General features: G+C 46.5%; 1 protein-coding gene across 3 annotated transcripts in view; it reads left to right on the top strand.

Annotated features, from left to right (window-relative positions):
- Positions 1–17,227, top strand: part of SMAD4 (SMAD family member 4) — an 850,418-nt gene that overhangs the window by 339,506 nt on the left and 493,685 nt on the right. The window contains exons 6-7 of one of the 3 annotated variants that reach the window (XM_069626978.1): positions 11,748–11,867; positions 12,722–12,835. The exons of 1 other annotated variant lie outside the window; for it this stretch is intronic. In XM_069626978.1, coding sequence (XP_069483079.1) covers positions 11,748–11,867; positions 12,722–12,835 — 234 coding nt within the window. The remainder of the gene's footprint in view (positions 1–11,747; positions 11,868–12,721; positions 12,836–17,227) is intronic. One more of the 3 variants, XM_069626979.1, reaches the window with a different exon arrangement.

A 17,227-nucleotide genomic window follows, 5' to 3' on the forward strand; every position in this document is an offset into this window, starting at 1 on the left:
AGAGGACGCCTGCTTCAACTCCCGCACCGTTGGTTTGCCCGGTGAAGCCTTGCTGCAGTGCTGAAATACCAAGTTTGCATCGACGGAGAAGCCCCTGCAAGGACGACTTCTCCCCTTGAGTTGGTGGGATCAATCACCTCCAAAGTAAGCCACCTGGACATCCATCTCAGAGCTGGTTGAATTTCCACAGAGTTGCTGCTGGAAACCGTATAGCCAGGGAGTGGAACACCAGATTGTGTGCGTTGCTTTTGAATTCCCTCCAGTTACCTGACCCTCACACCAGCTGCCTATTTCCTGCAACACTGCGTTCATACAATGCTAGCAGGGTAAATATCTGTGTCCCGACCATGCCCTTTAAGAACACATCTCCCCTCTGGATCTTTATCGCAAAATTGTTCCTTAAACATCAGTGAAGTTCCCAGTAGAATTGCCACTCCCCTAGTTTTGGTCCTGCTTGTTGCGAAAAATTGGTTAGGGAACGCCCAGTGTGCCATTCTTTACTCGTTTACGGGTAATAGGTGTGTCTCCTGCAGGAATTCCATAGACGCTTGTAGGTCTCTTAGCCGCTTTAGCATAGATCAGCGTTTCATCTATGAGTTTAGGTCCTGGCTGTTGAGGCTTATAATATTCATATCAGCCATGACCATTTATGTCTCCATTATCTTGTGCTGGACCATTACCGTTCCCTTTTGATTCTAAGTTTGTCCTGAGCCATGTCAAATCCCCATATTCACGCTAGATCGAACAAATTAGCCCCCCCAACTTTCCCAACTCGTACTTCCCCCGCATTTCCAAACTTTAGAACATGTGGTCCATATGTGCAGACCAACTGGGTTCCTATCCGGATCCAACCCCCTCCCACCCCCCCTCGCTTCCCTCCATTCCATCATGTACCCCTCATTTTCTTTCCTCCGCACAAATTCAGTGTCTTCCCGCTTTCCCCACCTATATAAGCGAACCATCTCACGTGCGTACATTCACAAGCCCAGTCTTGATACTCTTTCAGGTATCATTCTTGTGTCGTAGACCTCTTCCCTTCCATTTTGGATAAGGTCGCCACCTTTCTTTCTTGTTTACACGTTCTGTACGTAGTTCTGGGTCTTTCTCCTAATTGGAGTCTGTTGGGTGTGAAGCGTTTTCCTTGCACATCAGGTCCGTCATCTCTTCCTCCTTTACTACATGGTACGCCTTATTCTGGTATTCGAAGCGTAGCCCACAGGGGAATGTCCATCTATAGCGGATACCTTTCTCCTTTAACCAACTTGTCACAGTTCAGAGCCTCTTCCGTCTCTGCAACGTATCTTGCGCCATGTCCTGGTAGAATGAGATGCGTGTGCCGCAATCCGACCGAGTTTGCACCCCTCGCCGCTCTGATCTGTTCTTTCACTCTGAAGAAGTGCACTCTCGTAATCGTTTTCGGGATCAAATTATTCTTTTGTTGATAGACGTTATATACCCTATGCGTCCTGTCCAGCATTATTGGATCTCCCTCTGTGTTGCCCAGGATCTGTTGGAATAGTGCTTGGACATACTCATGTAGCTCAGAGTCCCGGACTGCCTTTGGAATGCCGCAGAGTCTGATGTTATTTCTTCATGATCTGTTTTCACTATCCTCCTGTCTGGTTACTACCTAGTCTATTTGCTGTTCCATTTCATCCATTCGTTCAGCTAGTTGTCCTTGTTCATAGCCCTGTTCACATAACTTTGTCTCTGTTTCTTCCACTCTGTGTTCAATTGCTGACACTTGCTTGTTCAGTTCTGTAATAGATTTAGCAAGGTTGATGGCACAGTCCTTAATCTCTTTCTTTATTTCCGCCAACATGTCTTGCAGGTCTGAGCATCTCGTGGGAGGATCTTCACTTTCTGCAATCCAGTCGGAGCTTGCCGGCAAGTGAATCTGTGCTGCGGTCTGAACTTGTTTCTTTGCGGGGTTCTGACCCTGCATCATTGCTTTAATATCCCCTGAGAACTTGCCTGTGTTCTTTGCCATTCTATCCCCCTCCACCAGCCTCCTCACCTGTCCTCTTGTTGCAGCAGCTACGGTTCTATTTCTCACCCTTTGCCCTGTCCTCTTTGCCGTTGCTTCAGTCTGCTCTGCCACCCCTCCTTTTCAGTGTCACCTTAAGCTGAGGTTCTAATGGGAGACTCCAGTCTCTGGCAGAGTTCTGTTTGAGGGTTTCCTTCGCTTTCCGCCTTTGCGGTATTCTCTGGAGATTCTAATCCTTCTCCCTCACGTTGGAGATTCTCAGAATGTGTGCCCAAGTTTCCCAGGGCTGTGGTCCCCAGTATGGGGGGTATGTAGCAGATGTCTCTCTTTATTGAGCTCTGGGTCGCTTGGCTGGTGACAGTCTGCTCTCTCTCTGTTCAGACTCTCTCCAGGGTAATGCTCTTATTTTGGCCCAGTAGCCGTGAGCCTCGTGATTTTTTTATATGCAGCTTGCTGCTTTTTACGCTCTGTCTGCTGCCTCGATTATGCGGCTGTGAAGCAGCGCGCCTGCCCCGCGTTCTGTGTCGCACAGGTTAAGGTAGTTCACATAATTCTATTCCATTGCCCTCGTTGTGGCCGCTCACACTGTTGCCTTTTATTGACTCCACTGCATCCGATCTTTGGAGCGTTAACTGCTTTGTGCTCGCCTGGCGCCCACGCACGTCTTCAACCTCCTGCAATGGCTCATCCGGCACTTTACACTAATCCCCCTCTCTGATCGCCGTTTCCTCGCGGTGTTCCTTAAGCGATCACGCTGTAAGCAGGCTTTTTTTTTTGTGGCAAATTTTTTATTTAAATATCTTTATTGGTTTTTCAACAATTGGTGACCGACAAGGATCATAGATAAACCAATGCAATATGCACAATCCAAAAAAAAATATAACATTCCCAACTTTCCCGCCCCACCCCCCTCCCTCCAAGACCTCAGGTACATCAGTTTTATCCTTCTGGACCTCGCGTTGGGCCGGGACTGTCCATACTGACCGATGTGCTATCTTGGGCCACGGGGTGGAGCAGTGGCACTGTCAACGCCACCCAACGGAGTAGTTCATCACTGGAGTCCAGCCTCTGTACCTGAATCGCTGTCTCCCAAGCTGCGGTCTCAGCGGCAATCCATCTTTTGAGATCACCCCACCAAAGGGCCTCGCTTAGGCCTCTGGCGTTTTTCCATCACATGGCTATGCGTCTTTTCGCAGTGATGTATATCAAGTCGTTGAGTTTATTTAGGGGCTTATTCTTACTGTCTCGTTTATACTGTTAGGGAGAATTCTCTGTTTAGGCTGAATTTCCCTACCTAGTGAGTCCCCCAGCAGCTTTGCTGGATTTCTGGGGTTTCTTTTTTTCTCCTGCCAAGAGTGAGACTCTTTTACCCTCACTCTTGGACATATTGAAGTGTGTTTTCTTGGTTAAACCTTGTGTTGAATGGGCTATGGGGTCTTTTACTCCATAGGGCCTCATGTATTTTTGTGATGTGGGTTACACAGCACCCTCTGTGCCGTGACCCAGGGGTGTCCTAGGGACTCCCCAACATAGACTCCATACCCTGGGACTGACTACTGTCTCCCAGGGCATGTAAAGTCACCAAAGACTTTGCTAGTCTTGAATCCTGAACAGAACCAGTACAAACCATCATATTGTGGACGTACTGGCTGGGGCAATTCGATTGCCCCAGGGTCTGTTAGTCGAGGGGGCACGTCTCCGTCCCCCCTGATCGAGTTTTGGCTGGTGGCAGTGGAAACTACTTTTTATATTCGACCGCGAATATTTCCCTATGTTTTAGGCTAACACATTTAATTATTTATTTACGGTAGCCTTAAACATACCGCCGGTTTATATATTTATTATTATAACTCCGGTTGGGACTTTTTGCCAAAACTTGATTCTAAAATGGCGTTGGCGTTCGCCTCTGTAACTCTGACCCAAAGTGGAGCCCTTTGTTCCACTTTTGGCGGGCTTCTCCACAGAAGCCCTCCAAAGTGGTGCCACTCTGTCTGGGGTACTTAGGAGGGGTGGAGGGGGATTTAGGCACCCTGGACTGAGTTACCTTGGTAACTCAAGTCGCACTCCGTCCTGATTGGCCCAAGTGGTGAGCCGGCCGGCTCACCACTTAGCATGTTTGAGTGACAGCTAGGCTGGGTGAATGGGGGTTTGCTGCATAAAAGCAGGGCTTTGGGGACTGGAACTTCAGAAGTCGCCACAGGACCAAGAATCCGACGAGGGAAGAGCTGAGCCGACCTGCTTCGACGACACCACCCGGTGGAGCCCTGCTGAACCGTCTCACCACTTTTCCCGACGACCGAGGAGAACTCTTAACGGAGTGGCTCCTTCCCTTGACTGGTGGGGACAACCAGTTTTTCGCCTTCTTTTCGCTTCTCGAGGTATCTCGTGGCCGCCTTGCCAGTGCCAAGCACCCCGGCAACCGGAACCCCACCACCTTTTACCCCAACCACGAAAGTCGGTACAACCCTTTAACCGGAGGACTCCGCGGCTGGTTTCTTCCCGGGCAGTGCAACGACCTTCTTCTTCTGCTCTTCAGCGAGAACTTCTTCTCCCCTGACCGACGTCGAGCCTTGCTGCCACTGCCTGGAACAACTGCCACCGCTGGAGGATCCTTTCCACTTAAGGTACCGTGTTCCGCCTGGCTTCCCTTGCCACCGACTGTACGGGGTAGATTTAGCCCCCGGCTTTCGAACCTGGGAGTGCCTGGGACACCCTGGCTAAACTTTTTAAGCCACTCTAAACTCTTTCTAACTCTTTGCAAGACTTTGAATCCTTAACAACAGTGTGATCTTGGGCACATTTTCGCTCCGGCTACTCTAAGAGTGGGCCCTGCCTAGTGACTTTTGCTCACCTGTGACTTTGTGCTTCTTTGAGTCTATTGCAAGTGTTCTGGACCTTAGAGTGGTGTGTTTAACCCATTCCTGTTCTTTTTTACCCCTTTCTTGAACCTACTAGAGTGTCATCTAACGTTAAGCGCTCACCTCTGTTTTAATTATGTGGTGTTAACTTAGAGTTGTCTAGATAGGAGTAAGGGTTGGAACTGCTTTCATTATAACTGTGTTTGAAGTGTTTTTACTATATTTTGCTAGAGTGATTTCAACTTATGTGTGTTTTATAAATAAATAACTATATACTTTTGAAACCAAGCTCTGGTCAGTGTTTGCTTGTGCTATTGTGTCTGAGTACATATTGTGTATACTTTGCATACTGCCTAACTCTTCTTGAGGGAAGTCTGACTGCTCAGCCACAGCTACCAGGTAAATCTGGGTGGTGCGGACTGCTACCAAGTGGGTTTACTGCTATACCTGTAGTCTTAAATCTTTTGCAGTGTTCCCCAAGGGAACTGCACAGGTTTCTGCCTAACATATACCTTCCCAGAATACAGGCTGCTGGTTCGTAAATTTCCAATTCAATCTCCGCGTTTACAACCCTCTCCTTCACCTGGGCCCAGAACCTCTGGACCGTCAGTCAGCCCCAGAACATGTGGGTCATTCCCGCCCTTGGCTCATTGCATTTGGGGCATATCTGGGTTGTGGCTCCTTTGAACCTTGATATAGCATCAGGTGTGAGGTAGGCTCTGTTGGTAATGTACAGTTGGATGAGTTGGAGGCGGGCATTTTTAGAAATGTTCTTACGGTAGTGGGTTACTCTCTCCCATGCTTTGTCCTCAAATTCAAGGCCCAATTCCCTCTCCCACCTCTCTCTGCATTTAAGTTCTTTTTTGGTGGTGCCCTGCAGTAGGGCTTTGTATAGTCTGGAGGTTGCGTGGCCCCCTCAGCAGTGTCCAACATCGACTCGATGGTATCGTTCTCCATGATTTGGTCGGTGGCCTCCGGCCATCTGTTCTTCATGGCCTGTGTCACTGCTCTGTGGAGCAGAAACTGGCCTGTGGGCAGGCCTGTGGACTCGCTGAGGTCACTAAATGTCATGAGCTCCTGTTCGTACATGAGGTCTCCTAATACTGCCACCCAATAGGGTTCCCACTGAGTGCGTATTTCTGTGTGTCCCCATGAGAGTTTAGCCATGACTGCCGGAATGGGGATCTGCGGGGAATATGGGTCTGTCGCCCCCACTGATTTACATACCCGCCTCCAGAGCTGGGATCCAAGTCTAACCAGGTATGGGTAATGTCTCAGGGCCCCCTTGTCAACCCATAGTAAGTCTCGGAGCAACCGACGAGGCAGAGCTGGTTGGAGGAGTCAGGTGTCAGAAGTGGTTTCATCTGCTATCCAATGCGTCACATGACTTAGTTGGCTAGCCAAGTAGTAAAGTTCGAAATCAGGGACCTTTAAACCCCCCCTCTCATATGGTCTATGGAGAATGTCCAGCACCACCCTGTGCCTACCTCCCTGCCAAAGGAACCCCCTGCAGAGTTTGTTTATGTCTCTGAAAAAGGAGCGAGGGATGACGCTGTAAGCAGGCTTACCGCTTATTGCCCGCCCGCCATCTTGGATCCCTGGCGGGTCCAAGTATCTTTTCTCTTTTCTGCATCGGACAAATGATTTAGGCTTGTCCTTTGCGGGGGACATTCTCTTGGTATGCCAATTCACTTAATTTCACCCAGAGTGTTCGATGGCGTCTCGTGGAGCGGGTAAGAGGACCCAGAGAGGCACAGATGCGGGAGCTCACTAGGAGAGCATATCCGTCGGTCCTCGGCTACATCTTTACTGTTTTAATGACCTTTTACTTGTGCTCATTTGCATTTACTGTCAATGGTTACTAAAGGTGGTTAGCACCCTAAGATAGCCGTGCCAAAAGGTTTTTGTGCTTCTTCTTTGGACGTATTGTTGTTTGCCCTTCTTCCTGCCTTCTCAGGTCAGGAAATGGTAATCCCTTTCCTGTGGACAGCTGTGCCTTTAGAGGGCTAAAGAGCGATTACTGTGGATGGCCAGAGGAAGGTGCTGGGTGTCATGCCTGCCGGACATACCTCTGGACCAGGAACAACTTCTCCATACAAGATGAGTTACGCCCATAGAACCAGTAGACCTTTTTACTCAAAATGGAGGTTGTTCGATACATTGCCTGGAAAACGACGTCTGCATTTTTCACGTCGTTAATTTTCACGTGACTTAGGTCCGTCACGTATATCACGGCAGTGTGTACATAAGCAGCGTGGAAACTTCATTCGCTGCTTCTGATTAAGTCAATTTTGGCGTTTGTAGCTGAACTCCGGACCTGGGTTCTCGCATTCCTTTCAGCAAACTTCTTTGGCCTAATTTGAGCTTGTTTTCCTCCACACGCTAATTCCTGGGTTGCGCGTATCCTGTTCGCGTGCCAAATCTCCACGCGGACGCTGTCTGCAAGCGCGGCTGTCCTGAGCTGTGTGAATCCTGTTCGCGTGCCAAATCTCCACGCGGACGCTGTCTGCAAGTGCGGCTGTCCTGAGCTGCGTGAAGCCTGTTCGCGTGCCAAATCTCCACGCGGACGCGGTCTGCAAGCGCGGCTGTCCTGAGCTGCGTGAATCCTGTTCGCGTGCCAAATCTCCACGCGGACGCTGTCTGCAAGCGCGGCTGTCCTGAGCTGCGTGAATCCAGCTCGCGTGCCAAATCTCCACGCGGACGCTGTCTGCAAGCGCGGCTGTCTTGAGCTGCGTGAATCCAGTTTGCGTGCCAAATCTCCACGCGGACGCCGTCTGCAAGCGCGGCTGTCCTGAGCTGCGTGAATCCAGTTTGCGTGCCAAATCTCCACGTGGACGCTGTCTGCAAGCGCGGCTGTCTTGAGCTGCGTGAATCCAGTTTGCGTGCCAAATCTCCACGCGGACGCTGTCTGCAAGCACGGCTGTCCTGAGCTGCGTGAATCCTATTCGCGTGCCAAATCTCCACGCGGACGCTGTCTGCAAGTGTGGCTGTCCTGAGCTGCGTGAAGCCTGTTCGCGTGCCAAATCTCCACGCGAACGCTGTCTGCAAGTGTGGCTGTCCTGAGCTGCGTGAAGCCTGTTCGCGTGCCAAATCTCCACGCGGACGCGGTCTGCAAGCGCGGCTGTCCTGAGCTGCATGAATCCTGTTCGCGTGCCAAATCTCCACGCGGACGCTGTCTGCAAGCGCGGCTGTCCTGAGCTGCGTGAATCCAGTTCGCGTGCCAAATCTCCACGCGGACGCTGTCTGCTAGCGCGGCTGTCCTGAGCTGCGTGAATCCAGTTCGCGTGCCAAATCTCCACGCGGACGCTGTCTGCAAGCGCGGCTGTCTTGAGCTGCGTGAATCCAGTTTGCGTGCCAAATCTCCACGCGGACGCTGTCTTCAAGCGCGGCTGTCCAGGGCTGCGTGAATCCTGTTCGCGTGTCTAATTCTTCACACGGAAACGCTGTCTACAAGCGCGGCTGGCTTGGCTGCTTGTATGCTGTCACGTGCAATCCTGCACATGTTTTTCTGAACTACTTCGAACTTTTGGTACCTGTGACAGTCAACAGGTGAGATTCTTATTTTGTTCTTTGTGGGAAAGGAAGTATTTCATGAACTATTGGAAGGTGAATGTGCACAGTACATTGGACGCTATCCTGTGGTGCACCAACCCGGTATCTAGCGAGAGCCTCGTGCCGTTTGGGATAAGTCTCCCTTACTAATCTTCCCTTCCTTTGTCGTTTGTTCAACTCTTGGGACTCTTCAAGAAACTGTCCTGGAATTCTTCAGTTTAGCCTTAAGGTCAGTGTCTGAATTAATCACAATTCTGTGTTTCTTAGTATTTAACTTGGGACAGTGTCTTATGATACTTATCTATTTTAGGCATACTTCCTGTACAATTCCCACGCCCTTTCCAGTGATCATCTCTCTGCCTGTTTTATTCAGTCAGAGAGTTGTATCATTTGGAAGGTGTAATTTGACCTGCCTACAATCAAGTCGTGTGAAGATAGGATCTGGAAAAGCCCTACCAAATGGTATCCTTTTTTGGTTACTGTATCCTTTTCAGTTGATACTTTGGTATTTTATGACACTGGGACCGCCCAGTCCCAATCCACATCCCTGGTGCCTGAATGTCGGTTTCTGGAAAACAAGAGGTGATGGTTTGAAGATTTAGAATTCATCTTAACCTCTGCCAATGCTCTGGGCAACCCTTCAGACATCATTATTCACCTACCAAGACCATATGCAAATCGCGCTTGCTCCCACCCTAAAAGGGGCAGTCCAGCCCAAACTGCTTGGTCACATCCCTTCTGCACAAGACCCCAAGCATCCACAAACATGTTTGAATGTCAGTTTCTGGCCGGATGTTGTTGCCTGAGGCTATCCATGATTGGATAGCCGCTGTTTGTTTGAATGTTGCGGATCCTTGCCATTGGTGGAATCCGGGTTAAATGGAGGACTTCTGAGCTATTCAACGGATCACTGTTGGAGCAAAGACTTGTATAAAGAAGAGCAGCCAGCTGATGACTTCTGCAGCTGACCAGCATCGACTCCATGCTGTCCCAGTGAAACCATGCTCCTCTGTCCTGTTCTCAAGATGGCCTTCGTTAGTGCTATGAGCCCTGGACCACTGGGAACAAGCAGACGTGACCCCTGCTAGAGTATCCGTGCCTGCTGAGCCTTCAGAATTGTCCCTGGACCAACCACTGAACTCACCAGCCCCCTGCCCCATGGTCTGCCTTGCTGCAGCCATTGCTGTTCTGAACAGAGCCTTGGCACTTTGCAGATCTTCAATTTCTGACGAATCACTCAAGGGGAAGCTGTGCCGGGCCTGCTCCTGTGTTTGCCTCTGTAAGATCAGCGGTCGACCGTGTCCATGTAATGCCCTGTGGCCGTGGTTGTTCTACTGGAAGCTGTCTGGAACCAATTCCTAAGCACTGCGACCGACCAAAACTAAATTCTGCAAACAAAAGTAGCCGCTGCAGTATAGGCGACCTTCGCAAAAGAAGCCAAGACAGAAGAATATGCCTGCAACGGATTCTGGAACCTCCATAAGTTGTCTCCAAAGAACATTGAGCCAGGGGATTACGTCTACATGCTTTTTACTGTTCTCCGATAAGGAAATAAGGGTGTAAGGTCTGGACCCTAACTCGCTCTAATTTGACCTTTGGTGGTGCAACCTCGGTCAAGGATCCCTCCCTAAGCCGCTGCTAGTGTGTTGGGATTGAGTTCAGTACTTACCTGAACTTTATATGGCTCTTATTAATCATAACTACTGGCAATGCAAATCTATATATAAACCTACCTGAAAAGTATCTACTTTGGAACTGGTAACTTGTGGCCACATGGTCCCAAACCATCTTTGTGACGGACTGTATAAGAGTTAGGGAAGCTTTATTGTGATTATTCTTAATGGATCTGTCTATTTCTGTGGATCTGAGTACGTAGCTGTCTTTCACTGGTCATTTAATCATATTCTATACTATTTCTCCGAAGGGCGTATGTGTGTATATATATGTTTTTATAAGGTTTTGTATGATAATATTTTACTACACGTTTTATGTGCTTCATGTGAAATCTAAAGGACTAATACATTATTTTATTTGTATACTTACCTGTCTAACTGAGATTACTAGTGTCCTGCATGTAGATTCATTTTAGCCCTAGAACGCCCACACACTGTTTCTGAGACTTGGCGATCTGCTGGCTTGATGGAGTTTGGCTAACTTCTCAGTGTCTTCCCTGTGCATCATAATAGCATAATAGGGTGGCCTTCCAAAATCCTCCCTCGAGGGCTGATTTTTGAAAATCCATCTTAACCGTGATTGTTAAATAGAACCCAAGAACGGAAAGTTCCTTACTTAACATAACTATAGACCTGCAAAACATTTGTAGTTCTTTCTCTCAAAAGAAAAGTACAACCAGTTCTTGGTAGCGTGTGAAGTAATGGCTACCATTGTTTAAAAATCCAGCTGTATTATTATCCTTTGTACCAAAAGGTGGTGATTATAATTCATTAATTATAATTGTTCTTTTATAACGTGCTTAATACCAGAGATTGGTTTCTAAGCACGTGATCTGGATTCGAACCTGTGTTGCGCTGCGTTGTCTTGCTTCCCAGACAAACACGTTGGCCCGGAGTTATCCTCGTAAAGCAGCAGTTATCCTCGTAAAGCATCTGCTGACTGAGTCCATTCTACATCCAGAGCTAACGGATTTTTAGGTGCAGCCCAGTGCTTGCAGCCTGGTGATCCAGAAGGAACCCCAAATTGGATTACTTCAAGATATCTCTGTAGGTTGTATAAAGATGATCAATAACTTGATATTGGTCTAAAGTTACTGAAGATTTTAGGTTCATCTGAGTATTTCTTCAGTAATGATGTGACCACTGCGTTTTTAAGGTCTTTGTCTTCAGTAATTCAAAATGGTGTAACTTACTCTGCATTTTTTCCTTATTATTTCTCATGCTGCATCCATTTCATGCGTATCGCACAAAGTTGTATACATAGCTGCATGTGTTTTATTTAGACATGTATATTTTGGTATGCATGACATTTATAATTGGACATTTTTATTTGTTAAGGGGTTTAACACAAGGTCGTATTGTGAAAGACATGTCAATGGGTAGCTTTCTTTACTTTTAGCTTTGTCCTTAATTCTCATTCATGCCTACTTGTAGTTGCTGTCATCTTCCAGCTTTATATACATTAGTTTACTTGACCGCACCTCGCCGAATGTCCCAAGGGGACTGTCATGTTAGTGCAGTTACATACTTAGTTGAGTATTAAAATGTTGCACTCACTCATATTTGCAGTTTATAAATTAATCTTCATTCTGCAAAGGTGTGTGACAAAATGACAAATGTGCTGTCGTGGTGCACTAGCAGGATAATGCAATCTTAATTTGTATTTGTTTTAATTAGGTCAGCCCACCAGTTTATTGTCAGGGAGCCATAGTGAAGGACTTCTGCAGATTGCGCCAGTGCCTCCTCAAGGGACACAGCAGAATGGGTTTGCAGCACAGCCAGCCACATATCATCACAGTAAGTGTTCACATGACTTAGGTAGAATTTAGGTTATAGACTGTCTTAATGTTGATATTTTTATATATCAATTGCAAGGGTCTTCTATGTTCCTTGCTTTAAAAAAGAATATTCTAAAATATTTTTATTGTGAGAGTACTGGTGTCCCACAACCCCTTTAGATATTATTTTCATTGCATTAATAAATGATATAGAAACTACAATTTTTTCTTTGTCATTGGACCATTTGCTGACAATACTGTCTTCACACTTGGTGCTAAAACTGTGGATGACTCTCAGTTGAAACTCTGTTGGGCATAGGAAGGATCGAGGGAGCGTATAAGAGTGCATCTGTGAGCAATAAAATAGGCTGCAGTGGGTGAGGAAATTGCTTTTGTAATTGGAAATTATAAAAGTATGTGCAACCATCTATAGTAGTGCCTTTATACATGTCCTTCAAGGCCTGCAGTGTTTTGTGCAGACACAATTTGTGTGCCTAAAAAATGCAAACACATGGACATCTGTCTTCTACAAGATCTGTGTATTGTGGAGGAAATTGTCTGCTTTCCACCTTGCCCATTATATTTGTGGTTCTGCACTGCCATGGCTTTTAAAAGTCTGGTGATCGATAGGTTTTTAGATCTTGGTGTTGCACTCCTCAAGTATATAGGTTTTTTGTACTTTATGCTCTATTTTACACTTCCTTTCATAATAGAATTCAGTGATTTGTTCAATTTTGGTTTTGCTTGTTTTATGCATGTGGAATGTCTAGAGACCAGATTGCATGAAAATCACCCATTCTGATTGTAGCCTTAGAACAGAAAGGGAGGGTTTGAGCACATTAGTTTAGTAACACTTTTCTGTTGCTGTTGTAGACAGCACCACAACATGGACTGGAAATAGAACAGCAGCATATACACCTAATATACCACACCATCAGAATGGACATCTTCAACATCATCCACCCATGCCCCATCCTGGACATTACTGTAAGTTGTTTTGTCTTTTTTTTCTAGCAATACTTTTTAGAGTGTGAAAAGCATCTTAAGATCTGTATCTGGTTAACATTGCGTTGATTTTGTGTAACTTACAGCAAAACATTTCTTTTGTACCAGGATCATATTATAGTGCATTATACATTTTATCCCGCCCCAAAGAATGCCTCCCGTTTTACGTGTTATGTGGAGCAAATAATGTCTCCAGTAAGTACTGGAAAGATGAATTGATTTGTTAAATTGTCCTACACGTTCCTGAAATTGGCTATAGGGGAGTGAATACTCGTTTGAAATGCCCTTTGTTTACTGACGGGTTATTTTTCATGTTTCCATCATGCTCTCTCAACAATAATAGCTTTCTTATTTCAAAGGAATATAGAGTTTGGAGGTCCCATTTTAGATTGTGTTTTAAAGATTTGGTTTTAAAGATCTGGTGAGGTTGTCCTCTAGCTCCAATTTTCTCTTGTTTAATTGATTAGTCCAACTGGATGATGTAACAGAGAAACTAGTAATTTCTATGAATAAAGCTGAAGTAGCCTTATTGGCACAAAGAGGCTTTGGACAAGGCACTGGGACCAAATCAAATCAAGATTTGGTTGATTTTTTACAAGATTTCTTTTAAAAAAAAAATTATAATGAACTTAAGTTCCGGGTACCTTTTTAGCTGTTTTTTTCAGTTCACTTAATGGCCGCATCCTGCTGAACAGTGGAAATCATCCATTGTTCTAAGAAAATGGATACGTATGCCCTAGGGAATTACAGACCCATATTATTGAGGCTTAATTTACCTTCTAGATTGTGATTCCACTCCAGCTTTCTATTGGTAATGCCACAAAGCAAATGGAAAAACAGAGGAGACAGAAGTTTTTCCGTCTCTTTCTCGATAGTGGAACTCCCTCTGTATTAATCTGTGAGAGTTGTGACTACCCTATTTCCTTTTGAAAGACTTTAAAAACCTACCTTTTCATCAAATTGTGGCTCTTTCACTGTTAGTTGTAGAGGTGTTTTCCAATTGCACCCAGGTGTGGTTAATTTAATCGGTTATGTCCACGTTATAGATACATTGAAATCAAATCATAATTAGATGGACTCAGGAAAGTGCATGTGGGAAATGCACCATCCTAGCCTGAAAAATTGGGCTGAGGATAGTAATGCATTATTGGAGTTCCATGCAAGTGTCGGACGAAGAATTGGCATCTGAGATCAAGCATTTCATCTAAGTTAAATGCAGAAAAAGAATTGGCATGGGAGATCAAGCATTTCATCTAAGTTAAATGCAGAAATGTGTGAGTGAGGAAAACAGGCCATATACTTCATATTTATCGACTTAAAATCTGCTTTTGGCTGTATTAAATGACCTTTCCTTTGGAATATGCTACTGCACCTTAAGGTAACCCCACTCACCCTCAAGCCGTACTTTCCCAATTATTAACTTGTATAGTGAGAACACTGCCAGTTAAATTGGGATATAGGTTGCAACAACTTGTATCTTCTTTGCCCAGCTGGGGGTACGACAAGGGTGCGTATTGGCACAGTTTTCACACTTTTTATTCATGAATTAGCAACTGAAATCTTGGCATTAACCACAGAGAGTGTCCAAACGGTTATTCTTTTTTTGGGGGCGACCATTGCAGTCGCCTAAGCACCTACAGTCCAGTTAAAGCTTTTTGGACACATTAATACAGCACAAAACAGGCAATGGCATGACATCAAAGGAAGGAACAAATTGACACTGTTATTTTTTGTATCATCTTGGGATCTGTTTTAGTCGAAACGGGTCTTGATTTTATCCTTAAAAGAAGCTGGGGAAAATTATGTATTATTCCAAGTACTTTTTAGGGAGATCTATTGCAGCTAGTCTGAGAAAATAAAGGGCACAGGTGCATATTTCGGACATTCGTGGGGCTGATCCGTGGGGCTATGCAAGGATGAGCTAGTGGAGTGGAAATACATGTTTTAAATAGTTCCTTGGTAGGGTGTGGCCATGCTCACCGACTGTGCCTGGAGGCTTGCTGAAAAGGAGATCTGGCCAAGGCCAGTTCTCTTTTGAGTCAGACATTGGCGGCCCCATGCACTCAAGGTATAGAGCAGCCATGGAGCACCTTATTAATTCACTTGGAGGATCCATGAGGTCCCTGAAATAGGCATGTTAGGGCAGGTATTGACCGATTTAATTTTTTATTTTTTTCAATTTTTTTCCCCTTGGTCTCTTTGTGGAGGTGCCCCCACTAACGATTGCCATAGTTGTACAAGAGCATATTTACAAACTAACTTCTTTTGGGGATTGAGGACCACCTTGGCAAGCCTTTTCAGATGAATACTACTGCGTGTTACACTGTCCTCTAAACTTTACATGGGGCTGCCAGCAAATTGTTTGTCTGTAGAAGAAAATGAGATGATTTATTTTTTTGGTTGCTTATACTTTGTGCCTACGTGTGTTGTAGACATAGTTAAGACCTTTCCTGGTAAGCAGTGATTTTATGCACAACGAACAAAGCTACGGGAATGGTCAAATTGAACTTGCCCAAAATGCTTTTAGTCCAGCACGCCACCCAAGCATAGCCTATTAAAACTAAACTAATCATCCAATATGATTTGAAACGGGACCAGAATAAAGGTTAAGAACCTGCACCGTCTTAAAAAGTTAATCACCAAGACCAATGAGAAAGAGCTAAGCATGTCACAACTAACTTTGCTCGCAAACAACAAGCAAAGGACATAATCCACTAATATTATGTTTCATCCACCCTCACTCACCACATGCTCACCAAACTCTCCAACACAAACTGCAAAGCAAAATACTCAACCTATTCCAAAGCAGTCTCAACTCTACACTTCCTGAATCAACTTACATACCAGTCCACTGGCCAGAACACTCTGATACTGCCCAGACACGTGAAGTCTTCTATCTCAATATACAACTAATCGGGTGCACTATTGAGTAGAATTTGCATCTTGTGTGTAATTCTCCCCACTTGGTGAGACCCCAAGCACTGTTTACTGGACTATTGGATTTTTGTCTGACTCTCCTGAATGAGTGGGAACCTTTTTCCTCACTCATTCTTTTTCAGTGATAAGTGGGAACCCTGTTTGGTTATCCTTGATGGAGTCTGCTTTCCTCCATCTTTTTGTAGCATTTGCATTTTACTTTTGCAGCCCACAGCACCTTCTCCAGCATGGGGTCTGGCATGGATTCACATGCTCATGAATATTCCCCGTCTTCAGGCTGAGAATCCTTGGTAAAGAAAAAAATCTGTTTCGTTTCTGAACTGTCTCTCTAGTAATAACCAATCACTGGTCTCTGGGTCATACTGCCCCCAGCCAATGACTGCCCACTACCTAAACCCCTCCTCTGGCAGCCATCTTCAGGTTTTTACCGCACGTTCAAGTGTTGGGAGTCCTCGTGCTTAGCTCTCGAGCTTTTACTGCGTGTTGCGCTTTGTCAAAGAGTTTACTTTAATTTTTTTGGGGTCATTTCGAGCCTCAAGCTCCACCGTTTTATCTTCTGATTAACAGGGACCGGTTTCGGAAATTTCTATGCCCCTCAAGGGCGATTTTCCGTCGCATTTCCCTTCTCGGAGGATTCCGAAGATCTTTGAGACCTGCCCCGCGTGGTCATGGCTCAAGACAAAGGAGATTCGACGCCCGTTGGATCCAAGCTGTTTAGGATCTGTCCAGGATGTGGACTACAGAACGTCTTCAAGGAAGATGAGCACTCCCGGTGCCTCTACTGCCTGCACGCCGACAAGTTGTACATGGAGGAGGACTGTGCATTCTGCAAGACCATGTCCGTCCGGACCATGAAGAACCGTCGTAAACGTCTCGCTGACTGGCTGGAGGCGAAGAGCCTGGCAGCAGGTGAGAAGTCTGAGCGATCTTCTAAGACCTTGGAAGGTGCTCCGGCGATGGGGGCCCAACAAAAGGCAAAGCATTGTGAGTCCGCGGACCCCGGGAGTGCCGTTGGTTCGGGCTCCTCGGCTGCCAGGCCAGGCGCAATGTCACCGACGCCATCAACCACGAGCCAACGCTCCGGCTCGGTGAAAAGTAAGTCGAGAACCCGGGTAAGCTTCGGGAGAAGACCCGGTCGATCCCGACGGAGAAAGCCAAGGGGGAGCGAGGCGGTGACCCTCCCCCCACGGTGACGGCCTCAGACGCGCCCAAGGTCGTGAAGGCCCAGATTCACCAGGCTAAGTCCTTGATTGAGGGAGTTGTGGCGTCCCTGGCGAAGCCCGTGCAGGCGACCCCAGTGGAGACTGTCTCCCGGCCTAGTTTCCCTGCCATCCCAGAGGGAATCGTCTTTCCAACCGATCGAAAAGACCCCAGTGAAGCCCCGGGCCGAGAAGGAGGGGGGGCGCAGTAGTCCTAACGGACTCGGATACCTCCTCT

Source organism: Ambystoma mexicanum, chromosome 6p, assembly GCF_040938575.1.
Source record: "Ambystoma mexicanum isolate Mex_15411 chromosome 6p, UKY_AmexF1_1, whole genome shotgun sequence".
Lineage (NCBI taxonomy): Eukaryota > Metazoa > Chordata > Amphibia > Caudata > Ambystomatidae > Ambystoma > Ambystoma mexicanum.